At 29.6% G+C, this 26,852-nt stretch overlaps 2 protein-coding genes across 6 annotated transcripts; both read left to right on the top strand.

The window, feature by feature from the left end:
• The first annotated feature begins 829 nt into the window (after window positions 1–829).
• LOC123299647 (protein transport protein Sec31A) lies at window positions 830–12,580 on the top strand. 5 transcript variants are annotated; one of them, XM_044881918.1, is made up of 15 exons: window positions 830–978; window positions 2,045–2,249; window positions 3,235–3,559; window positions 3,713–4,057; window positions 4,123–4,440; window positions 4,852–5,250; window positions 5,642–5,692; window positions 5,977–6,076; window positions 6,411–6,719; window positions 6,988–7,722; window positions 8,334–8,962; window positions 10,215–10,295; window positions 11,567–11,935; window positions 12,010–12,081; window positions 12,368–12,580. In XM_044881918.1, the coding sequence occupies exons 2-15, from the start codon at window positions 2,056–2,058 to the stop codon at window positions 12,554–12,556; spliced, it is 4,116 nt and encodes a 1,371-aa protein (XP_044737853.1). In that variant the 5' UTR covers window positions 830–978; window positions 2,045–2,055; the 3' UTR covers window positions 12,557–12,580. The 5 variants fall into 5 exon arrangements, with proteins under 5 accessions (XP_044737853.1, XP_044737856.1, XP_044737857.1 ...); XM_044881920.1 differs by lacking the exon at window positions 830–978 and adding an exon at window positions 1,112–1,126; XM_044881919.1 differs by lacking the exon at window positions 830–978 and adding an exon at window positions 1,329–1,387.
• A 3,376-nt stretch (window positions 12,581–15,956) lies between these two features.
• LOC123301547 (serine/threonine-protein phosphatase alpha-2 isoform) lies at window positions 15,957–21,689 on the top strand. The gene is made up of 3 exons (XM_044884324.1): window positions 15,957–16,225; window positions 16,320–16,451; window positions 20,332–21,689. Exons 1-3 carry the CDS (start codon window positions 16,171–16,173, stop codon window positions 21,129–21,131), a joined length of 987 nt encoding a protein of 328 aa, XP_044740259.1. The 5' UTR covers window positions 15,957–16,170; the 3' UTR covers window positions 21,132–21,689.
• Window positions 21,690–26,852: the final 5,163 nt, after the last annotated feature.

Raw genomic sequence — 26,852 nt, 5'->3', positions numbered from 1 at the left:
AGGAAGCATAAAAATTTCATAGTTATCAGAATCATACAATAAATTCCTCTAAATGTGATTTTGAGTTATTGTCTAATAATTAATAAATCTTAGAACTTTAAACTACAATAAAAAAATTTGATATAATGGTTTCCAATTGGAAAATACATCGGTTTCACCCGGCTCAAAATGAGCCAGTCTTTTTATATTTTGAGTTCAAAATCGCATTATAAAATAAATTTAATTTAATTCGTGATTAAACTGTAACCTTAAATCCATAACAAATGTTTTGACCAGACTAAAATGATACCGCTAGCTAAAATACGATTTGTAATGATCCACTGAAATTAAAATTCAAACTTTATACCGAAAGTTCATTGCCTGCAAAAAAAAAACTGCAAATATTCCAAAAAGGGGAAAGTGGTTCAGATATAAACGCATCGAGGATACCGCAAATGGGTCCCTAGCACCTAGATCAAATAGTCTTCTATGCCCTTCTTCATCAACCTATCATCCAAAGGTAATAAGTCTCCGAGTAAAAGGTGCAATTTTTAAGCAAATGAAGTTACAAGATTATGTCGAAGCGAAACACGGCGCAGAAAGCTCATAGCTTCTCCCCCGTTCTCAGTAAAAACTGCATATAGTTCTAGCGGATTACTCTATAAAAGGAAAATCCATCAAACAGAAAATAAGGAATAAAATAACGTTTTAAGCACCCCTGCCCTGTGAAGTTTTTTCAGTTTTTTACTTGTGGTATATCGAATATACAGTTGTCAATTTAGTAAAAGTACAATCGTTCATTTTCTTACGGATATTTGTAAATCATTTAAGTAACAAAAATAAGTAATGCAATCTTTTGAATATATATTAAATAATATGGAGTTTGATGACTAGGAGATAGCCACGTTGGAAGTGTCGAAAAATAATGACAAGAATTTGTTTTAATTAAAAGTTTAACATAAAAACATTGAAATTTTCAACTATACCATAAAAATTAAGGTTTGCATAATATTTTCCAAAGTGTTTTCTTCATTCATGCAAATTAATAAACATATCGGCGTATTTATTTACTTTTCTAAAAATAATTTTTTAAGTTTCGTTAATTAATTTGTATAATTAAATTTATAAACAATCCTAAACATTAATTGTAAGTAATAAAACACAATTAACTTATATATGCCTTGCGACCATATTTCATAAAATTTAAGGTCTTTCAGATTTCATCATAACATAATGTTCTAAATATTGCTTTATATTGATTTGGAAACTTCTGTGTATTAATCGAATTAATGTTTAGTTTTTTGATTGTGTACAAAATAAATATAATTTTTTTTATATCAATCCAATTCAATTGATGACGTGTCGGAGCTTTACCGCTTGCAATATTGGAACAACCGGCAAATCTTAAGTGAAAAGTTTTGATTATATATTTTGGTAAAATTAACGAGATAAGTAAACAAAAAACTGTGGGATACATCTTTTTTTAATGATCGTTCATTCAAAAATTAAAATTTCTACAAAAATTAAAACTCCACAAAATAAATTAAAAGTTTTATTTCTTCTATGTTTGAGCTATCAATGCATTAAGTTCTTCATAAATGCATGTATCGTCATTCAATTTAAATTGTCTGATTTTTTACCGAATACTAAGTCCAATTCAACTAAATTAAATCGCTCAAAAAGCACCTAGGAACTAGGTCAAATTTTTTTTATTAAAAAATAATTACTAACAAGAAATATGTTCAAGGTTTGATCTGTTAAGTCGGAGTCGTAAATTCGGAGAAGCTAGAAAATAGTCTAACCAAAATATCAGGGCACTTATTTAAATTAATTGTTTGGTATTTTCCTGCGAATAAATTATTAGTCCCCCGCTTTTACCCACGGTTTCGCCGTGTGTATGTGTAGATGCACAATTCGCTTAAATGGTAGTTAAACGTGATATCCAAAACTTTACCCATTCAAACTTGTCGCCCAAGAAATTATTATAAAATAGCTATTTATAATTTAACATGCAAAATATGAAAAATATTTTATTAATAAAATTTCTCCACTTTTTCCACTATAGTTTCGTCCACAATGCTCATAAAACAAATAGAGCGTGCCGTTGTTGCAAGCTGGGCACCAGGAGGTACTCAACTTATCGGTGGTTCAGCTGCTCAACAATTAGATGCATCATTCAATACATCGGCTGCCTTGGAAGTATTTGATTTAGGATTGGCTCAACCTACAGGAGAATTGCAACAAGTAGCTTCAATCCCCAGTGAAAACAGGTATAATTTGTATTTTTGGTATTTTTGATGTCTTAAATTTTTTTGTTAAAACGTAATTAAAGAAGTGCGGACTGGATTGGAATTAGATAGTAGATATAGAGAGATGATAAAATGTCCCCTCGTTTTACTGCTAGACGATTTGAAAGAGAGACAATATAGAATACATAAAGGAACCACATCCACGATATAAGTCAAAAAATTGAACGTCAATCTTTGAAGTTACTACTACATACTATGTTTGTACGTTTTTATTCGTAAAAATATGAACTAAAGTAGCATTTTCAGCAAGTATACTTATTTTTTTAATCTTTAATAAAATTTTTATGATTATACTTAATACTTATTTTTATCTATGTAAATTTTAATTTTATTGCTTCTAAAGATAAAATATATAATTACCAAGCATTTGTATACCATGCATATATGTAATATGCAAGGTATACTAAGTTTAGTCCCAAGTTTGTAACGCTTAAAAATATTAATGCTACGAACATAATTTTGGTATAGGTGTTCATAGAATCACCTAATTAGCCCATTTTCGGTTGTCTGTCCGTCTGTCTGCCAATACGATAACTCAAAAACGAAAAAAGATATCAAGCTGAAATTTTTACAGCATACTCAGGGCGTAAAAAGTGAAGTCAAGTTCGTAAATGAACTACATTAGTCAATTGGGTCTTGACTTATGGGTCCGTAGGTTTTATCTTGTAAATCGTTAGATATAGAAGAAAAGTTTAAATGTAAAAAATCTTCCTTATCAAAAAATAAACATCTTTTGTTTAAAACATTTTTTCCATCAGGTAAATTGACAGTATTTGTTTTATGCGGAGCCATTTCTAACATTTTACCAGTACTTGCTAAAATTAACTACTGCTCGCATCATGGTGCCCACGGGCGTAGAAACGTGTTTCGGGACGTTTAATATGAAATTTATTGATTTGTTATATATTAAAAGTAATAACCCAGACTTTGTTTCTATCGATTTTAGATTTCATAAACTAGTTTGGGGTCCACATGATAAAACTAGTAATGCTGGAATAGTTGTTGGCGGTTGCGATGATGGAATCTTACAAATTTACAATGCTGATAAATTACTTGAATCAAATGAAAGTGCATTAGTAGCAAAAACTGATAAACATAGTGGACCGGTTCGAGCATTAGATTTCAATCCGTATCAAACGAACTTACTTGCAACGGGTGCTTCACAATCTGAAATATTTATTTGGGATTTAAACAATACGTCTACACCGATGACACCTGGAACAAAATCACAACCACCTGAAAATGTACAATGGATTTCTTGGAATCGACAAGTAAGTTCTAAAACCTTTCGCTAACAAAATTATTAACAGATGTATTTGAGGAACAAGTTTTCTGTTAGGTAAATGTTTAAGATTTCACTTGATTAGCTTTGGGCTAAAAATGTCAAACAGATAAACAATCTAAAAATTTTCGTTTTTCAAAAGGTTCAACATATTCTATCATCAACATTTGCTTCACGATGCGTAGTATGGGATTTACGGAAAAATGAACCAATTATTAAATTAACCGATAGTAATGGTCGCGTTAGCTGGAGAATTGTTTCTTGGCATCCAGATGTCGCAACACAACTATGCTTAGCTTCTGAAGATGATTTAGCTCCAATTATTCAACTATGGGATTTACGTTTTGCAACAGCTCCACTAAAGGTATTAGAAAATCATACTAGAGGTGTTTTGTCGATGGCCTGGTGTCAACAAGATCCTGATTTATTAATCAGTTGTGGAAAAGATAATCGAATACTTTGTTGGAATCCAAACAGTAATGTTCCTGTAAGTATCTAATTGAGAAAAAAAAAAAGATTAAATTTTCATATTATAGTGGAATGTTTTTTTAGGGTGGTGAAGTATTATCCGAGTTAGCGCGGACATCACAATGGAGTTTTGAAGTCTCATGGTGTCCCAAAAATCCTGCTCTTATATCAGCTAGTACTTCTGATGGTTTGTTATCTGTGTATTCGTTAATGGGTGGACCATCGAAAGCGCAAATACAAGTTTCACAGCAACAAACTTCGCAAATGTTAGCAGATAGTTTCCCTGGAATGGGAGATTATATACAGAATCCTCCTCAAAGTCAACATACACAAGAGCAAGTTAACTCTGATTTGGCTAAGCCTCCAAAATGGTTAAAGAAGCCAATTGGTGCTAAATTTGGAGTAAGTAACAACACATGTAATTCATTTAAGACAGGAAATTGAGTTAACCTAGTCGTTTATAATGTGGATCATGCTTTTTTTGTAAAAGAGTATAATTTTTACTTCCCGTATACGAAAAGTTATTTTGAAAATCTTTAGAAATGCGCAAAATATGAACGTTTTAAAGTCCTAATTAGGCAAAGAAGGATATATAATAGAAGTGTCGTCACTTCTGTGAATGACCATAGAGTCATAATATAAAAATTCGAATTGTTTTGCTAGAAAGAGATGAACAATAAACTCTTGGAAGTATAAGACTTCATTTTCAACATCGTTTTTTAATTAGTTTTCCAAGTTTTATATTGGTATAAGTCTAGTTTTACAGTTTTCTTAGTAATGTTTTTTCATTAGTACGTTTGTATTTTTTTGCAGTTTGGCGGAAAATTGGTTTCATTTTTGAATGAGAAAAGTGCACCACCACAACCGGGCGATGTTGGACAAATTGGTTTAAGAATGGCTTATGTAAGTCAAGTTGTTACGGAACCAAATTTTGTTGAACGTTCAAATGAACTAGAAAATGTCATTCAAACTGGAAATTATTTGGATTATTGTCGTTTAAAAGCAGATGCAACTACATCACAGCATCGTCGCTATGTTTGGTACTTCCTTAAAACATACTTCGAACCAAATTCTAGAAGTGAAATTTTAAATATGCTTGGATATAAACAAGAGGATGTTTATTCGAAATTAAGTCAACATGTTAGTAAGACAAAAACTACTGAAGTTGATAATTTAACGAATCAAATGGCATCATTAAATCGTGGAGTTAGTGTAAGTTTTAAATTTTATTTCTATTTTTGTTTTCTACGAATAATCTTAGTCGTTCATTCAACTTATAAAAATCATAATCGATCATTTTTCAAAACAAAAATCAATCGATGAATTTATATATCTATCTATCTGATACTTTTATATGGTTAAAGTTTACAATTGTCAGTAACTTCAAAGTACGCGCACGTAGTTTATAAATGCGTTATAATTATCGAAAATGTTGACATATGACGAAGACAAATGCTGAATTTTGACTATTTAATATCGATTACCTAAAATAATACTACATTGATATAATTCTGATTCTTTTGTGTGCTTTCTTGTAAAACTGTTTTTTTAATTTCATTGGGATGCTTTTGGCTTGTTGGATTTGAATAAAAAACTTTTTTAGAGTGAATCTGAGGATCCGGTGCTTTCCAGTGATACTAGTGCCGATCTCTCGGTGAGTTTTGTATAAATCGCCTTATTCTTAATACTCTTCTTTTTCGTTTATTTTATTTTTTTCCGTACGGTTTTTAAAATATTTAAAAACCAATCTGCAAAGCAATTTTTCTACATTTTTTAAGTGTGCTCTTGGAATTTTTGCATTCCTTTTTTTTTTTTTTTTTTTCATAAAAAATTACAGCATTTCAAATGCTTTTTTTTGTTTATTTTTATTTTCTCTGAAATCGTTCTTAGATTTTCTTTTCTTCAAATAATTACTTAATTGTTTTTTATGTATTTTAGCCTGGATTAGATGGTAGCGGAGTATTTGATGCCATTGCAGCGAACACAAGTCAATTAGAAGAAGAAAAACAACAGCCTTTTGAAATTAATACTTCAGACGGTAAGTATTATAAGTTAATGAGAGGATATGCTGTCCCAGTTTTATGTCCTGATCCTCTTTGATGCCAGTTAAATCTCGTTTAAATAGTTGTTTTCTATTACTTATGGATAATAATTTCTCCGACAAAAGCCTAAAGATGCTGCCTAACCGTCACCGAATTGAGTTTTCGAGTACTCGGCAATCAACAGCATTAAATTAATGTTACAAATATATGTGATTATATTCCAGTAACCTCTGTTCAAAAACTTAGAATTGCAAAAAATTTACACGCATCTTCCCTATTCTTATTATGGATAATTTAAATTTAAATCTGTGTTAAATTTTTATTTTTTAGATAGTGAAGGCCTTATTACACAAGCCTTATTAACAGGAAATATCGAATTAGCCGTCGATTTATGTTTTGAAAATGATCGAATGGCTGATGGTTTAGCGTTAGCCACAACTGGTGGACCTGGCCTTATTGTTCAAGCACAACAACGATATTTAAAAGAAACAGCTAATACAAGACTTGCACCAATTGTTAAAGCTTTAATCACTGAAGATTGGCTTGCAGTTATTGAAAATTGTAAACCAAATTGTTGGCGTGAAGCTTTAGTTGGACTATTAACATATGCATCCGAACATCAATTGTCATATCTTGTCCGTATGTATAATTTTATAAATCGAATATAGTATGTTACAAAAACGTATAAATTTTTGGATTTTACTCTTGAAAAATTTTCGTAAAGTTTAGAATTGAAAACCCTGAATAAAAGTCTCTTCATAAAAACACTAAACATAGAGGGACTTAGTAAATGTATTCTCCATTTCTTTGTTCCATTTCATATGTAAAATCCAAAAATATACATCAATTGCAAATGTTTTTGACATATCACAAACAATTTTTTTTTAACTATAAAATTATTTCATAGAAAAATTGGGTGAACGATTACAACAATCTGAAAATAGCCACGAAGATGCTATCTTATGCTATATATGTGCTGGAAGTATTCAAAATTTAGTAAACTTATGGTGGAAAGATAACCATAATATTGATGAACTACAAGAATTGGTTGAGGTTGTTGCAATACTACAAAAAGCAATTGAACTACAAGGACGTCAAGTTGAAGTGAGTGGAAAATTTGCAAAACTTTTAACACAGTATGCATTATTATTAGCAGCAGAAGGAAATTTAGCTCCAGCACTAGCCTATTTGAGTTCTGCAAGTTCAGACAACACGTTAAATAATCTTCGAAACAGATTACATTGTGCATTAGGCCTTAAACAAGCATATAATGCAATAACGGCACCTAGAATTCAACAAGGTCAATCGCATAATTTAGCAAGTCAAAGGAAAAATAGTTACTATGCACCTCAACAACCGTCTATAAATCCACCTCCAGCATTTCAACAACCACCTCCAGCATTTAACACAAATCCGTATAATGCGAATACTGGAATAAATTCCCCGGCTCCTAATCAATCACAAACTCCAGCATGGATGCAGCAAAACAAACCGGCACAGCCACAGATGAATCCACAAATGCCATCGGCTATACCAAATGCATATACATCGCAACCACCTCAAAATTATTCACCTGGACCACCTTCATTAAATGCTGCTGTACCCCCACCGCCTCGGCCGTCCAGCGTCAGTTCTACACAAGGTAATTTATTTATTTATTCATTATTCAATAAATCTAGCTTAAAATAAGGGTTTCTTATCCTTTCGGTCAAATTTTATACATTCATTTTAGGGTTGAACGTTGAATGAGTAGTTTTTGATTGCCACTTGAACACACTTGAATTAACTTAAAATCTAGCTTAAAATAAGAGTTTCTTACCTTTTCGGTCAAATTTTATAGATACATTTTATACTTGAGTAAGTACTTTCTGATTACGGCACTCGAACACGATTGACTAACATCTCAAATCACACCATGATATCGCTGAAATAAATTATCTCAAAATCAAATTTTCTTGTGAATTTTTTTATTTTCATATAACTCAGTTTATTGATTATTGATATTATACATAAAGATTGAACGAATAGTTGTCGAAATATCGCCTGAAATCAAGAACTATTAATTCAGTTGCCAAGTGAAAAAAATTTGTCTTTGTTTTTTTGTTGTTCTAAGATATTTAACCAGCAAATACAAAAATTCATTTTGTTCTACGATCAGATGGTGATCAATATTTACTGAAGAGGAATCATTTATTAGCTAGATTTATTTGAGTTATAAATTCCAGAAATATATAATAATTTATTTTTGTTTAGGATCCAGTGGATTACCAAAGAGTAAATACGTTTTAGATCCATCTGTTCAGCCATCTGTACCATCTTATAACTCCTATGGGGGAGGCTCTGTAGGAATGACGAATTTCAATACGAATCCCATATCATCTGTACCATTAAGTAATCCCATGATGCAATCGCAACCAATGCCTCCATTAACAACGCAACCAACATCCATGAATTTTGCTACATGTCAACCAGGTCCAAATAATCCAATAATACATCCATCAGCACTTTCATCCTATAACAATCAAGCAGTATCATCACCAGCGTATAATCCTTTAATACCACCAAATCCCTTAAATCAACAAACGAGCAATCCATTACTTCCACCAATGATACCGACAAATCCACAATCCACAACGAATATTTTAAATCCGGTTAACGTAAGTCAAAGTAACAACAATCCCTTACCCTATCCATCAAATCCATTACCTCCTGGGCCTAATTTTGGAAATAATCAAAATATTTACAATCCACCCTCATCGAATCAAATGCAAATGAATGCAAATACGGTAACAGCTCCGCCACCCGTAGCTCCGCCGACAGCTTATCAACAGTCAGCTCCTGGATGGAATGACCCACCTGTATTAAGTAAAAGTAATAAACAAGTAAGTTTAATAAATAGATTATTTTATTTGAAAACGGATGTCGCTAACCGTAAACGACATATAGGTAAATTTGAATTGTTTTTTTATATAGCGAATACAGTGACCGTATAACCTTAACTACGTCAAAATTTAATTCGCTATAACTTTAAAATCGATCAAATTACATTAAATTAACATTTTCTTGATACCAATAAATATTAAGACATTTTAGAAATTTAGAAAGTTGGAGTGATCGGAGAAAATAAAGGATTTGGTAATCAACTTAGAAATTTATAAAAATTTCAGAAGTCTTTTCTTTTATAAAAAATTGCCCTTATAACTATAAGAATAGCAATGGGGTGGTAGTAAAACATAACGTGAAAGAGAGAGGAGTAGAGGGGTGGTCTAACTTTATGCCAGCTTGATGGAGGGAAGAAAAGGTCGATAATGTCACTTTTTTGATGGAATTATTCCCCCTTATTTGAGAAATTTAGGATAAGCCTGCTACTTTATCTAAGCTACCCTATTTGAAGTAGGCTATATCTGTTCAAAATAGTAGCGCCTTTCGTATTAAGTAGTTTTTGAATTAATTTGTTATAAATTGATTATAATACGCATACATACATTTTGATTATTAATATTAATAGCGATCGCCATGTTGAAAAATAAGCCATTTTCATATAAAAAAATAACAGAAAAATTCACTTTGCAGCCATTGTGATTTTTAATCAATAAACTATTCGATCTTTTTAATTTACACGAAATCTGATGGCGATAGTGTACAAATTTTATTTCGTGATTTGAATGGCTATTTTTGACCGACAAATAGAGAAAAAAGATATATCGGAAAATTTCAAAATTAGTTTTAAAGAGAATTTGATGGTACTTTCTGATGGTGTAAATTCTTTCATGGAAAAATATTACTTCCTGATGTAACATGCTTTCGGATATCGAATGAAAATGAACTTTTACCACTATTAAGATGAAATTTCTCGAAAATAGGACTGTTTGTAAAATTTTGAGCTCAGATTCTAATTCAGCTTATCAAAATCTTTCCTCAAAATAAACATGTTTCGAGGAACAAAAAACTGTTGTCAGTCAGTGTAAGTAAATATGTATGTGTATTATAAATTCAAATTTGAAACACACAACTACCCAACTTTAGCTTGAAATTAAAAACGTTGAATATTTTTAATAGCTAGCGTATTATCGTCATTATTCAGATGTAAGTACCTATTATCAAATTCGTAATATTATATTATAAATTCTATAGAATATATGGGGGCAGTTAGAGATGTCACCTTATCATTCTGGAACTCGTATGTGGAATAATGTTATATCACATGATGATGAGGTATCCCCATTTTTATGGTTTGAAAATTCACCTTATGATCAAAAAGAGTTTTTTCATCGTAATTATCCCTAGATATTTGTTTGAGCTAATTAGAATTTCAATGTTTTTTTAGTGCTTGTATGGATAAACACAAAATAAACAAATAAATATTTTTCGAGTTGTTTTAATCTACTTATACAGAATGAAAAAAACTTGAACAGTTTAAGAACTTAGTTGATTGCAACCGATAAGTTAATTGTAGTAAAAATTTTAGAGGCCAATTTATGGAATTCATAGTTTTAGTTTAGTTTCATTTTATTAGAAATTAAATTCGAAATACCACCTTTAATATATATATATATAGACTCAAGGTGTGTTTTCATTGGCACTCAACTTGAGCGTCAAGTAATGTTAAACTGACAATAATTGACATTTGCGTCAAATATTTGAAGATAGCGTTAACTAGTGTCATTTTGATATTACTTAGCGCGTAAATAATAAGCATCATGCCAAACTGTCAATAATTGGCCAGTGGGAATTCCTGTCAGCTTGACATTAATTGACACATAATGTCAATGAAAACACACACGTTTAGAGTAGCATGCGTTAAAAAATGCACCCATAGCGAAAAACAAGCTTTTTCTAATATTAAATATTTTTAAGGAATACTGATGTCTGTAAGGAAAACTAAAAAAATCACAGTTTGTTAGGGAAAAAAATACGTTGTTTCGCCAAAGATTAAATAAATTAGGAATTCTTGATCTGAGTATTTTTTCGCTAGGATATCATATCATATTTATTTTAAACGAACTAGACGATAAAAAATAAAATTTAAGCTCTGCGTTTGCCTAGAAAACATTTTATATCATTCATTTAAAATGCATTGTATAAACTGATTGAAAAATGAATATACTAGTCAGATTATCCTTAGATTAACAGAAAGAGCCTTAAGGCCTCAGTTCCTTACTTAATTTTAATGAATTTGATTTTTGAACACTTCAGTACTCAACAAAGCATCATTAGTATCCATAGAAACTGAAAAGTTAAATAAAAAATTAGCTCAAATGCTTAGCAATTTTAACTTAAATGGTGAGGTTATACAATTTAAGATAACAAAGAAATCACTTGCACCTTTCGTAAAATGTTGAATTTCAACTATAGTTCTTTAATATTCTGTATAAACGTAGAGGATTTTTACTAAACCACATTTTTAACGCCTTGTTTTGCATCTTATTTGTGGTTTTTTAAGCTAGTTCTATATTCGAAATTTTAAATTTAAAAATTATTTTTAGCATAGCAAAAATGAAAGTGCACCACCCAATCCAATAACACACCCGCTGTATGCAAGTGCAGCCCCCGATCAAAATAATGGTTATATGAATCAACAACCAAGTTATGGTGCTCCATACGGAAATACCGGTCAAACTACGAATGGATATAATCAAGTTCCGAATATTGGAAGTACAGCACCGCCTCAGTTCAATACCACTGGATCATTTCCCATGCAACAAATGCCATTAGCACAAACTCCACCCGTTGTAGAGGCAGCAAAAGAAGTTGCACCTCCAAAACAAAAAGGTCCTATTCCAGAGGAACATATACATTTAAAAACAGTTTTAGATGAATTGCAAGTACAGTGTTATCAATCAGCAAATAATCCGGTAAATATATTTTTCAAGATACAAGCCAAAAATGTCTGTTTTTACTTTTAATTATATGAATTTGATATTTTTAGCAATATAAAAGAAAATTGGATGATGTTAAAAGAAAATTAGAATGTTTATATGATTTACTAAGAGATAATTTGGTAAGTTGGTGTGTTAAGTCATTTTATATATTTTTACTTTGTTCAAGTTACCATCCTTTCTTGTTAGAAATCGAAACTATTTCTACTAAGTAACAAAGTAACTGTTACTTTTAGAGAACACGCTGACTGCATTTGACGAATTATACTTTATTGCCATATTAACTATCTTTCCAAAATTATTTAATCGAGCATTAAATATTTAACACGCCATGATGTAATATATATGGTGGCTTAAAACTCTTAGTTATTATCTTCACTATTTTAAATTTTAACTTTTATTTTACAGTTATCACCAAATACCTTAACATTATTACATCAAATGATACAAATGATTCAACAAGGCGACTATAATGGTGGTCTTAATGTACATACCCAATTAGTATCTGGACCAGATTTTTCACAAATAGCTACATTTATGCCTGGTTTAAAAGTTTTATTACAAAGTGCTCATCAATTGGGTGTATATCTTAGATAAAGAAAACATTATTATCAAAAATCTTGAATGATTCTTTATAATTTTTAAATTATATATAAATATATTAATATAAATATTATTCATTTTAATTAACTATCATATATAATACAATTTATTATTGTTTCGCTATTATTAATTTTTAAAAAATGAGTAAATAAAATAACAATTATATACGTTTGTTAATTTTTAATGTTTTTTTTTTTTTCTTGATTTTTATTCACTTCTAAGAGAAATTGAACTACCATCTTCTAAGGAAATGATTCTACTATAGATCAAACTCTCTGAAATACTGTCAGTCAATCGTCTACTGGTTCTTAAAATTGTTAATGGTATTTAGAGCGGTCGCAATTATTAAAAAATATTCTGATCTAATATTTAATATTAGACCCACCCTGCACATTATCAACATTTCTGGCGAGATTATGAGAATTTCTAATAATGTGAGCTAGATATCGGGCCGAACCTCATTCATCTGGCAATCAGATTCTCTAAAAATATTTTCGGATGATTTGCGGTAGACATCGGAATTTCTTATATAGTGTCTCTTACAAACTATGTCTCAGGAGTCAGTCGGGGCTCATAAGTCAAGTCGATCGTGGCAAGACAAAATACATATAAGTTTAATATAGTTAATAATAATATTTATGGCACCTAGCAAATTCGCATCCGAAAAAGGATGCCTGCTAAATTCACGCGATCTATAAAAGCTTTACATTTCTGTGTAAAGCGGTATGTGTGTATACATAATAATAATAACAATAAGAGGGATACAACAAGTGGATCCCTAGCACCTAGACCAAGAGTCCTCTGTACCCTCTTTAAGAACGACCTGTTACCCAAAGACGAAACGTCTTCGGGTAAGAGGTGATATTAAAATCGGATGAGGCTATAGAATTCTGTCGAAGCCAGACGCCACTCAGAAAGCCCACAGCTTCTCCGTCGAGATCTCTCCCAGGATTGATGGATCCAAGGAAACGAACATGCCAAGTCTGACGCCTTGCGAATTTCTGCAGGTGTAAATAACATGTATGGAAGTTTCATCACCCTCCATACAGTATATTGCGCAATAGAAACATCAGACGAGGTAATATTTACGAGATTTGACATTGTGAATCCAAAGACCAAACTCTTCATTGATTTAACATATTGAACAATGTTATACAAACTATAAATCATTGGCAATAATATTAAACATGTTGACATAGTATTGACCATTTAGTTTCTATCCATCTAAAGGAGTAAGTTGGGATAAAAATATTAATTGTAAGTATGTACTGTTCAAGGTATATTTTATGCAACCGTATAGTTTTTAAAATATGTACAAAAAATATATAATATGTATAGTAATATAAATTAACAAATTCAAATCTATAATTAAAGCCAAATACAATACTTCTAAACCGTCGATCATAATCAAATTTTGTACATGTACGAGTGATGTCTTGTAACTTGCGAAAGCTAATAAATCTATTCACTCCGTTCATTCATCACACTTTTTTCCACATTAAAATCATATTTATATTGTGAACTTTTTTCAGCGCTTCGATTGATGTACATTAAAATGTCTTTAGCTTTAATTAATGCCATTGTGTAGTCCGGACCAGTAAATTGCTTTGATAGTCGAAACGGAACATCTTGCAGAATATGTGTAATTGAATTTTGCTTTGTTAAAACTGGACTTGCAGGCGGAAGAGTCGGTATTGCTGGTGGAACCAAGTGTTCTGGATACGGTGAAGGATACAGAGAGTTGTTTGTTGGATATTCATCAGTATCTTTATCTTCTACAATATGATATTCCTTTTCTATATCGTCCGCTGGTGGAGTTTCTTTTTTTCGTGAAAAAAATGAAAACATTTTCTTTGTTTTGTAATTCTATCTACTTTTAATAAACTTTACATTGGTATTTGTCAAAATGACATTTTTATTGTTAGGTTGGATTTTGCGCATAATAAAATTATATTTTAGCGCCATTTATACAAATTTGTGCAGGTGCACAACTGAAATAATAAAACAAGAAATAAAAAATATGGTTGATGGAAAAACGCTGGGACGCGGATAATTAATTTTAGATTATTATGAAAACGGACTGATTGTTATGAAAAGAGGGAATAAGACGTACTTTTTAAAAGACTTTTTATTAAAAGTAATTATAAAATTTTTGATAAGAATTGATTTAAATTTTATTTTGTTTTAATTAAAAATTATCAGTTATATTCAAGTTTTAAACATTATTGTATTAATTTCATTTCAAAATTTATCTTCACAGATATTCATAAAGAAAATAAAATCGATCGGATTTATCTTGAAAGCTCAGAATAAAATTTTGATTCAATTATTAATAGATTGTTTTATATAAAATGTTCTTTATTTGATTTTGTAAGTTTATTAAGGATTATCAATACATTTTACATGAAAAATATATTAATAAAATTATTAAAAATAGATATTTTTTTCCTGTGTTTATGTAGTCCAGTCATTAGAGGAAAATGTTCTGGCAAAAGAGAATAATGAAATTATTGCATGAAGCACTTTGACGTAAAACTGAGCTATATTTGAGTATTTGGGGGTATTTGCAGATTTTATTTGAGTGACATCGTCGAACAGTAGGAAAAATTTATTACGTATGTTTTCGTATGACACATGCTTAAAATTTCTGATTGTTCTTGGTTTTGAATTTATTTTTTTTTTTTAATCAATCGTTTGCACAACTTGCACCCTGGTTCAAATTTGCATCTTTGAAAACTTGATGTATGTGTCAACATGAAAATAATGATTTTATAAGCGAATACTAATGTTGTGTAGACGATTAACTTAAAAAAATTTCAAAACTGGGAGGTTAGTGTGGAGTCGGTCCTCATTCAATTATACACATATTTCAAATTTGCAAACTAAAGACGGCCCGTATTCTATTATACAGATGCTGATGCAAACGAAAATAATCCCATTGAAAAACTGTGCTTGCGTTATGGAAACGATTGTTGCAAAAAGACGAAAGTTCAAAACTGAGGCGGCAGGTAAATTAATTGAACTTTGAGAGTAAACTTTACAAATGATTCAGCAAGGCTACTATTTTTACAGAGATAAACCGTAATGATTTATTTTCCTTAAACTATTTATATTGCATCATAATATAATGGAAAATGTAATAATTTAATACTCGATTGTAAATAATAAACTTCTAATAACTCGGAGACTATCGTATAAAAATGACTGGTCTAATAGCTTTACTGACACAAGTGGATTGTGTTTTTGAAAGGTGGTATCATTTGTGTGAAAAATTCCACCATATAATCACAAAACTATTTCAGTTTTTCTAGTGTTAAATTTTACTTAAAAGTGCAAAATAATTAAAAAAAATTATATAATTTAATTAAAATTAGGAACGAAATTAATATAACTGTATACAAAAAATTAAATAATTCGGTTCTGATTATGACATATATATAATAGTGGTAACATTGAATATATCATCACGGCCATTTTAGTAATAAAAGTGCAGTTGTTTTGTCTATTGGAAGTGTAAAGTGTTTAATAATTATCCAAAATATCTGAAGGCATCTTAAATAATTTAATTATTTTGGACACTGCTATAAGCAGTACTAATATTCGCCTAGATGGCTGAAACAGATAAATTGAATATTGATAATATTATTGCTCGTCTTCTTGAAGGTAAAGTTTTTTTGTTGATGTCAATGGCGGTGCCAACGCCCGAGTATATTGTTTAAAAATCATGTATAAAATTTTATAATTTTGTTTAATATAGTTCGTGGAGCAAGGCCGGGGAAAAATGTTCAGTTGACCGAAAATGAAATTCGTGGTTTGTGCTTGAAGTCTCGAGAAATATTTTTATCGCAACCAATATTACTGGAACTTGAAGCGCCTCTGAAAATTTGTGGTAATTTGAATTTATTTCTTAACTATATTAAATAAGTAAAAATTCCATTATTTAATGTTTTTTATTGATGATTGATAATACAAAGATGTTTACCTAATTTTAATTTGTATCCAAAGTATTACGTTTAATAGTTGTTATGACGAAATTATATGAGTAATCTTTATAAATTATACCTAATCAACTCAAATTTATTTGATTAGTTTCATATTACATTCTAATTAGAATGTAAAAATTTATCTATTATACACAATTATATTAAATATCCAAAATTTTGTACATTTATACTTTTGACAATCAATTAGAGCCGAATGTCATTGTACCAAATTTTTACTTTGTTTGCTAGCGCTGTTTTTTTTCAATGTAAACTTAATTTTTTTCAAATCATGTTTTATCAGTAGCTTAAGATAACACTAATTAACCTTTAAAATTATTGTATATAGATTTACTTGTCATACACGATTTTTTCGGCACAAAGTCTAACGTAAGTCCTACTTACTTTCAAAGGCGACTAAAAAACACTTTTTTGCTCTTACGTTTTGATGCAAATAGACAAACGTCTCCGTTTTCGACAATCACTATTACGATTAACTTTCGATAGCTCAATGAAATTTGATGGACCTATTCTAAAGAGTAAAATTTTTTGGTATTTTTAACCGACTTCAAACAAAAAAGGAGGAGGTTATCAATTCGACTGTATTTTTTTTATTTTTTTTTGTTACCTCAGAAATTTTGACTGAGTGAACCGATTTTGATGATTCTTTATCTGTTTGAAAGCTGGTACCTCCCGTGTAGTTCCATTTCATTTTGGTCCAGTTGTGACAACGGCATCCATTAGAAAACCATAAATCTTAAATTTGCATTAAGTATGCACGACAAGAGGACGAATAAATTTATTTCGAAAAATTCTAAAATTTCCATAATTAAAAATTTTTTTACTTATGATAATACTTTCGTTTTATTTATATCAATTTCTGAAAATAATAACTTCAAAAATTACAATTAAATTTATACTTAAAAATTCTAACGGTCGAACCACATCTGGGATAGGGTCCTTTAATTTTATCAAATGGTTTTTTAATATTCTTGATTTTTAAAATATATTTGAAGCCCTTCGATTTGATAATTGAGGGAATACTAACATTAGTAATAGTTATGGCGGAATTAATCTAGTAATTTTTTGGTAATTATAATATTACTTTTGTTTTATTGCTTTGTATACCATGCGTTTAATTTACATCTTGGCATAGGCACCTCCCACGAGAATGACAGAGTATATATGTTAAGCAATGCATATAAGAAAGAGATCTTACAGGTGTTATATGAAAGAAGTGTATGTTTTCTTGCGAAAGTGTGTTGTTGTTGTAGCTTCGGTTCCCTTTAAGCTGTACGATGGTTCTTTTGCTGTGTGCCTGTAGAGTGGTTTTTTTTTTGTTGAATACAAATATTATTAATTTATTTGATAATTTGTATAACATCTGTAACACCTCTTTATTATATGCATTGCTTAACGCATGTACTCTGTCACACTCGTGGGACATGGTTATGCCAAGATGTAAATTAAACACATGGTACATTCTGTTCAAATATGTTTAAAAACAATACATGTAACTCTAATAACTCAGTTACAATACCATTCGTGTTTATTTATTTAAACTTGACCTTGACTAACAAGGAAAACAAATAACATTTGTTGTATAATTGTATTATGAAAAGTATTTTATATGGGAAAATTGTTTAAAAAAATATGTAAGATAAATTTAAAAAACCCAGGAAATTTAAGTCATGTAATTTGCGGTGTATGTACTTGTGCAAGAATTTAAATTAGAAAAGAAAGTCGTGTATGGTCTGAGAGTCTGTGATTATTTATATCACGTTGAATCAACATATCCTGATGACATCAATAATCATATAATGAAGCTGCGGGTGGTTGCGTTTCATAGCTAAGAAATATTAGGTGATTTAAGTATTAGCTACGTAAATAGTTCAATCAAACTGATTGGGGTTCTATTGCTACTATTGATTCAATCGCTGCGGTACACCGCTGCCTGTTTTTATTCAGGATGATAGAATATTACAAAGATAGAGATTGTGTTTGAGTGAAACATAATCGGTTTTTGTCGATTGATATTAATCTTAATATTTGTCATATTAAATTTCAAAGGGCCTAAACTATAAAGTTTAGCGAGCCAGAAACTACCTAGAGAGGACCGTGACAACACAAATGTTCGTTTTTTGGAAATAATTCTAATAAATGTAAGTGTAGTTTTGTCGCGTTTGGTTTGACGATGTCCTCTTCGGTGATGCTACGAATATCCGCTATCTCCTGTATAAATCGAATTTCTTATTAAAGACGACGCGCGCCCTATTGGTTCAAATAATATTCGATTCGCAGTTCATTATTAACTCCACTACTCTATAAAAAAAGGTTGAGATTGGACATAATTGTGCCTCTACAACCTACGTGTACCTATGGTGACATACGGGTATGGTAGTTTTCATAATTATGGAGAAAACGAAGACCCTACAAGATATATTTAATGCAAAGTTTGTTTTCTCTCCCACAACAGAGAACTCAGAACTTGAATCATATCAGAATATGTTTAGTAGCATAAAAACACATACGGTTATGTGCGTGACGATTTGTTTATGGCATTTGTTTTTGTCGACGGTTTTTTAAATTTTGTAAATTTCTTTTGTTTTAATAAAAATAATTACTTAATAGAAGTATCTAAATATAATCAGGGTTTTTATCTTCAATAATAATAGGATTTTATTAAGAAGAAAAGTATGCAATTTATGGCATTCATAATAAATAATTTGTTTATATATTTTTATAGATACTTATTCTCTGATATAATAGCTTCTAAAATGAATTAAATTCTAAGCCAATGACTGTTTTTTTAGTCATTTTAGTTTCTAATAAAAAGAGCTATTATTCTAATTAATTTTTTTTAATTTCAGTAATCAAAAACGCCAAAATCTCTTAAATAAAAAATCTGATAGAAATGTCAATCCTACATCTTAGAAAGCCTTAAGATTTTATATTTGTTACTATCAGTTTTTCTTAATCTGTCGTCTGTCTATGTTCATAAAATCACTTTATCAGTTATTCTCTGTTCGTGTATGATAATAGCAATAATACGCTATTCTCTACCAATAATAGTGTATTATTGAACTAAAAAATGATTTCATGGTTGAGTATGTAGCTTTGAGTCCCTGGTTCCAACAGAAATGTGTGTTTTAAAACGTTTTAGGTACTAGAAGAAAAGTTAAAAACCCAAGAGTGTTTGGTTTAAAAATAATTTTTTTTTTTTTTTGTCATTTTAAACAAAAATGATACATGATTTACAAAAAATTCATGCATTTTACTGAATTTATGTAATTTTCGGCGATCAGAATTTTATTTTTGTTTCAAAGGGTCGTATGGTGAAACATTTTTTTTGAAAAGTTGTATAGGTATTTAGATACAAGATACATTTAGATTTTTTATAAACTTTTCATCCTTCATTTTTCATCCCAAACAAATTTATAAATCCATTAACTAATTTTAACGTTCGTTCAATAATTGAATGGATTATCGAAAATCTGTATACATTTGAATTTTTTTAAATGTACTTTGTTACATGAAATAGGGTTAAAAATTATTTTTTTTTTAAAGTTTAACTCGAATTATAAAATTAGTGAATTAAAAATATAAACATATGTTTACAAAATTTTGATGTACGTAATACTCAAATATTTAAGTACGTGTAACAGATTAGCCCACCTAAATATTTGGCTGATTGCCATATTAATCAATATCCTTTGATGATAAATAAACTCGAATTAATTAAATGAATAATTATTTTTGCAATTAAAACTCGATAAATTTTTGTTGCAGGTGACATTCATGGTCAGTATTATGATTTATTACGACTTTTCGAATACGGTGGTTTTCCACCAGAATCAAATTATTTATTTTTGGGAGATTACGTAGATCGTGGTAAACAATCACTTGAAACAATATGTTTATTATTGGCATATAAAATAAAATATCCGGAAAATTTTTTCCTTTTACGTGGCAATCATGAATGCGCCTCAATTAATCGCATTTATGGTTTTTATGATGAATGCAAGCGAAGGTATAACATCAAATTATGGAAAACATTCACAGATTGCTTTAATTGTTTGCCAGTCGCAGCAATTGTCGATGAGAAAATATTTTGTTGTCATGGTGGACTTAGCCCAGATTTACAAAGTATGGAACAAATTCGACGTATTATGAGACCTACAGATGTTCCCGATCAAGGCCTTTTATGTGATTTATTATGGTCAGATCCAGATAAAGATACAATGGGTTGGGGTGAGAACGATCGTGGTGTTAGTTTTACATTTGGTGCGGAAGTCGTTGCCAAATTTTTAAATAAACATGATTTTGATTTAATATGTCGAGCGCATCAAGTTGTTGAAGATGGCTATGAATTTTTCGCAAAACGACAATTAGTAACATTGTTTTCAGCACCAAATTATTGTGGTGAATTTGATAATGCCGGTGCAATGATGTCCGTGGACGAAACATTGATGTGCTCATTCCAGATTTTAAAACCGGCTGACAAACGTAAATTTCAGTATGGCAATTTAAATGCAGGCCGTCCAGTAACACCACCACGGGGAGCCACCAATAAGAATAAGAAGAAGTAAGCGTTTCCCTCCTCTCTCTCCCACTACTATCATATTCGTACAGATTTGGATGGTTTTCATTTTGTACAAATATATATACATATATATATATTAAAAAAACATCATTATGGCATTAACCATTTCATTAGCGGAAACAGTATATACATTTATTGATAAATTTCATGTAGGGAAAAATTTTGAATCAAGTTGGCAACATAAAAAACTTTTACAAATTTACTATTAATCGTATGTATATTAATAATATAGATTGGAAGCACATGATATCAAATCTGCTATTATATGGATTTATGAAAGATTTTGTGCGATTTAGGCAAATTAAAGAAGTGATTGATAGGTAAAAGTTTATCGTAAGATTATAAATTCAAGTCTCTTCCTTGTTGGTATGACACTTCTGGTAGTAGAAGAGGAGTTATTCTGAAAGATGGCCTTATACATAAAATAAAATGGCCACCAATCGACTGCGGTTTATATATTCCGTTTATAATGTCTGCCGGTACAATTTTATTAAAACAATCATTGCTGGTATCGACAGAAAGTCATTTCTGTAAAATATGAAACTTCTTTTCAACAAATAAAAAAATACAATTTTCCCGAAAAGTATACCTTATTGAAAAAAGGTGAGATTTACGTTTAAATTCTTTCAGAAAAATTTAAATACCTTATTTATGGCTTATATTTCCTTGTTGGTCGTGTAAATCTTGCTGAAATCCATATAATAACATGGGTTTCCAATCTAAGACTCTCAAAGATTAAATATTGCTTTTTTTTAAAAGCAGCTCTTGAGTGGTTAATGATTTGTTATTAATTAGCTAATAGAAGGTAAAGTTAAATTATTCATTTTTTTAAATTACTCTCCCTAATTCTTTCAAAATCGGACACATTTGAAAGTAAAAAAAATAAATCATTTTTTTTAAAAAATCAACCAATTCACACAGTTCAGGCAAGTTACTTATAGAATACAATTCGAACTGTATTTTGGTGAACTAATTTTACAAACAATTTTATTCTTTTTAAAATAAATCAAATAATTACAATTGACATGCGTTTTTATACAATAATTATGTTCGAAAAAAAATTGGATAATTGAAAATTTCCAAAAATATGTAATTAAGAAATTTAGCCATCGTTAATTTTGTTTTGTATGGCTTAAAAATTTGAAATGCGAACCATTCTAATTTTTTAATAAATAATTAAAATTTACCTTGGACCATTATTTTTAAAGTTATAGTCTGTTATGTCTAAAATTGTTTCCTGTTGGATTAAAGAAAGAAATTTTTAGTAGTACAACGATACTCTCGATTTGAAATACATATTTTCAATTCCAAACGAAGAGAATGACTAGATCTTGATAAAATTTGGCATGGAAGTTGAATGATGGAGACGGGCAAATGCTACTTTTTACCGCGAGAAATTCATAAAATATTAAGAGCATAAAGAAAAGCTTTAAAAAATCTTCAAATTTTAGTCAGTTACATCACTCTTATCCATATCACGAGAGTCGTATTAAATTAACCACTATTACCTTGAAAATAGGACGCCAACTGTTTTAGGCGACTTCTACAATTTCTGTGATATTAATCTAGCAGTTATCAATTTTGGCTGGAACTGACTTAACTAATATTCTCGACATAAACAATTAAAATTTAAATATTGAAAATTTAAGACACAAAAATGAAAATCGTCCGTGTTATTCACGTCATATTGATAAAAATAAAAATTGTAAAATATTTAATTAAAAAAAAAAACGTTTCCCTCATTTTCGTTTTAACATTAAATTCTAAAACATAAAACTTGTTTAGCAGACATTTAGTGCGTTGATGCGCTTCAACGATCAACCTTGAGAAATTCGATTACAACCAATAAGTTTTGGTTTTGCATTTCTTATTGAATGAAAGTTAATGCACGTCAAGTGCGTCAAAAGGCTAAACGTCTGTGAAACAAACCCTTTCCTGACGTGAGAAATGTTTTTTGTTAAAAAAAAGTAATTGCACATTGATTAGATAATTTAGATTGTAAATATTAATTAAAAAACTGTCAGTTGTCTAAAAAGAAAAATCGTTAACTAAATTTTCATGTCTTTATGTCCATTATATCAAAACATATTTTATACTTGCTGCAAAACAAAAGGGATATGCCCTAGGTGTGTGTGTAGCGCATCATTATACAAAACACTTTGGTTTAATTAATTATTTTATTAAAAAAGAATTAATTGTAAGAAGCGTAATTTCAGAATAAAATTTATTTTTAAATTAGGTATTCATTTTGATTCAATTTTGTGGAGTTAAACTCTGAAAATAGAGCTTAACAAAAATTAAAAATTTACAAAAAAAAAAAAAAAAATGTTTGGATTTTGTTTTTTGTTTTTATCAATAATTATCCTTACTTAATTCCTAAAATTCCTATCAACGTTTTTTGCGTTTATATAAGGTTGTTCAATGATGTTACCACTTAGATGGGAGAGGTACTTTCTCCAAAAAGATGTTATCAATTAAATGAGGGAGATGTGTAATATAAAAATTTAATATTATAGTATTTAATATTTATTATTTATAATAGCTAGGTGACTTGACTGTTTACCCTTGTGGGCAATACATGCCTCCCCCAATTAAGTGGTAAGATTTTTCTTCCAATCAACATGTTTTTGGGAAATTCCCTCCCCATTACGTGGTAACATCTTATTGAATAACACTGTATATTGGGTTTTAATTGGGAGTTATAAAAACTGACAGTTCGAAACCTTAAGATTTTTTCCGCTTCTGTTACTGATATAAGCTTGAGTATATTATTGATTTATTGAATTTGTGTTACTTGAGGTGCGTGCCTGCGTATACGCCGTTGATCCCTAAATTAGTTGCGTATTGTTCCAAATGTCACATTGCTGATAGGCCAGCTAAATAGTTATTTTGTAAGGCGAGCCCAGTTTTCGTTGTAAAAACCTAGATAAACGCTTTTGATAAATTTTTCCACAAGTATCATAGATGAATTGTTGAAATTTTTGTCTAGAAAAGAACTGCTATTAAAAATAAATTTGAATTAAAAAAGTCAATCTTTGGAAAAAAGATCTTTTTTGGTTAATAATATCTGTTTTAGTATAATGACTATAATAAGCAAAACTAAGTTATGAATCGAAACCAAAAAGGGTTTTTGTTGGCAAGTTCTGGATTTTGTATTTTGGACCATAAACAATAACTGGGCTTTTCAAGGACAATTCCCACCAAAGCGTCTGAACAAAAGAAATTAGTCGAAGAACTTCTAAAATTCGCTGCGTAAATAGGCGCATTTCTTTAAAGTTGCGTAAAGTTTAAAATTCGAATTTTATGACTGGCTTACTCGAAAAACTGAGTAATCGTGTTAAAATGTGGAATTAAATGACTCTTACAAAAAAGCTGGAGTAGTACGTCAATTTACAGGAAATTGAGTTAATATTTCAAAAACTTTTTATCAGTTCCAATATTAGATTATTGATGTTCAATCCGCTATGAGTACACCTCCGTTTTTGCATTCGTGTGTCGTCAAGTAGGTCATTTATCGCGACACGTTTGCGGGTACGCAACTTAAATGTATGTATTTAGTATGAGTACGAGACACGTACAACCGAATTTTTCGGGTTTTAAACACTTGAAGTGGTACAGTATATTTCTTAAATTTTTTTACATTATTATTTGCATTTGATAATGGTATTCATATTGCTCATATTTCAAATTCGATTAAGTATTATAATATTAGAAAACTTTCCAAAACCATTTCAGATTTGTTAAAAATTTCGAAGTGGTAGATTAGTTATAAAGATTCATTATCATTTTTGGATTTTACCAGAGAAAGTTTTCAAATCATGAATTTAGGTTTTATAACAACTATGTATTAAAGTTTTGATAGTGCTTTATTGCGAGATCAGTGGCTGTAATTCGCCGATTATTCCGTTATTATGGCCAAAATTAAAAACCTTATAAAACGCGATGTTGAAAAATTTAAAAATTGTGTTTAGTAAATAATAAGTAGAATAACTTTTGGGAAATTACCCCGAACTTGTAAATTGAATTGGCGTACAATCGAATATGATATTTTTTGGTTAATTTACGGATAAATTTGCATGTGGCAAACAGCGATTTGGATCGAAAGTATACGGGATTTCATTTATGGACCAAAAATTGAATATCGAATGAATGGAATAACTTTGGTTAATGATTTGAATCGAAACCAAAAAAATATCCAATAATATAGTATTTTATAAATTAAAATTTTTTTTTTAAAACTCATTATTCATCTAACCATATAATTTTTCATACACTTGATTAATTGAAAAAAATCATTAAATTATTTTTTAATTCAAAACCTTTTTTTTTAATTTAGTTTTTAGATATCTCTTGATCATCCAAATAATTCAAATTTGAGGATTATTTGTGTCAATGAAGATACCTATGTTGAAATATTTTTTGGGGACGTCACAGTTCACACTTGAAATGAAATGAGAAGGGTGTATTAATTCACGAAATATATGGTGTTAAATTTAAAATAAAAAAATATTTAAAAAAAATCTATATAATTGCATGTAAGAGGTTTGTTTTTGCGTTATCATTATGTTATAATCAAAGAATCAATCAACTTATTTTGTTATTTCTCTTTCAATTATTTATTATCATTTATATACGAAGTATTTTATCATATATTCTTGTAAAACAATGATAATTATTGTTATATAATTATATTTAAAAAAAAAAACAATATTTTTTGATTTATTTGTTTGTATTTCATAATATTGTCTTAATAAATATCAATAATTGTATATCCATTTGAAATATGAATTTAATATTTTTTTCAAAATAGAAATATAAACAAAGTTATACACAATAGCCTTTTGTCGTTTGAAAAATTGGTTTATACGTTACATTAGTATCTGATTTACACCAAGAAAGTAATATTAAAAAAAAAAAACAAAAACTATACACGTTATGTATTTTGCATAAAAAAAAACAATTCAAATTTACTTCTAAAACAGGGTAGAGTGTCATGGCGTCTTGAATGACATCAGACTCTGACATACAATCATTTTTGTATATTTAAGTTACAAGTATATGCAAGTTTACATGTTTTTGTATTATGTAAGTTTATATAGTGTTTCATTTGGCGTGAAGTACGTAGTACTTTCAAAGTACATCTGATTGATGTTTGCCGTCAAGTGACCGGATGCATAATTTTACGAAAAATATTACCTAAAAGTATTAATAATCTTTATTACTTTAAAAAAAATAATTTTGTGTATTGTAATATCAGGGTGACGTGACTACTTTAGGACACATGTGTCGAGTTATTTGTTAACTTAGTAGAAAATCGTTAGTTTTGATGTTCGAGTGACTATAGCCCCTATAGCAGACAAGATAAATGAAACTATACCGAACTTATCTAAACTATTGATTCTTCATTTTCAATGGGGTGCAAACATCGTGATTTCACTGAACTTTTTCGCTTTTTAACTTAAAAAATACCTATCACGTATCACTTTACATTTTTTCCTACGAATCTACAATGATTGGATTTAAGCAATTACATCAAATGATGGCACGTTTAAAATCGTTTGGCACTCAGTCTATATAACTCTAACGTCAATGTTTTTAAAGGCATGTCCAGTTCTTTTAAGTTTATGGTCAATGTGTGCACCATAGACTTGCAAGATTAAATATGCTGTATACTTTATAATATAAAAACACACATGTATTAAGTTAA

The sequence above is a fragment of the Chrysoperla carnea genome, chromosome 5 (genome assembly GCF_905475395.1).
Source record: "Chrysoperla carnea chromosome 5, inChrCarn1.1, whole genome shotgun sequence".
NCBI classification, from domain to species: Eukaryota; Metazoa; Arthropoda; class Insecta; order Neuroptera; family Chrysopidae; genus Chrysoperla; species Chrysoperla carnea.
The sequence above is the reverse complement of the archived record's forward strand: the minus strand, read 5'-3'. Positions and strand labels throughout refer to the sequence as shown.

Coding starts and splice junctions, on each gene's coding strand:
- LOC123299647 (XM_044881918.1), top strand. CDS start 2,056: ATGCTCATAAAACAAATAGAGCGTGCCGTTGTTGCAAGCTGGGCACCA. Junction 8,963..10,214: donor TAAGTAAAAGTAATAAACAA/GTAAGTTTAATA, acceptor TAAATTCTATAG/AATATATGGGGGCAGTTAGA. Junction 12,082..12,367: donor ATTTACTAAGAGATAATTTG/GTAAGTTGGTGT, acceptor TTTATTTTACAG/TTATCACCAAATACCTTAAC.
- LOC123301547 (XM_044884324.1), top strand. CDS start 16,171: ATGGCTGAAACAGATAAATTGAATATTGATAATATTATTGCTCGTCTT. Junction 16,226..16,319: donor TATTGCTCGTCTTCTTGAAG/GTAAAGTTTTTT, acceptor TGTTTAATATAG/TTCGTGGAGCAAGGCCGGGG. Junction 16,452..20,331: donor AGCGCCTCTGAAAATTTGTG/GTAATTTGAATT, acceptor TTTTTGTTGCAG/GTGACATTCATGGTCAGTAT.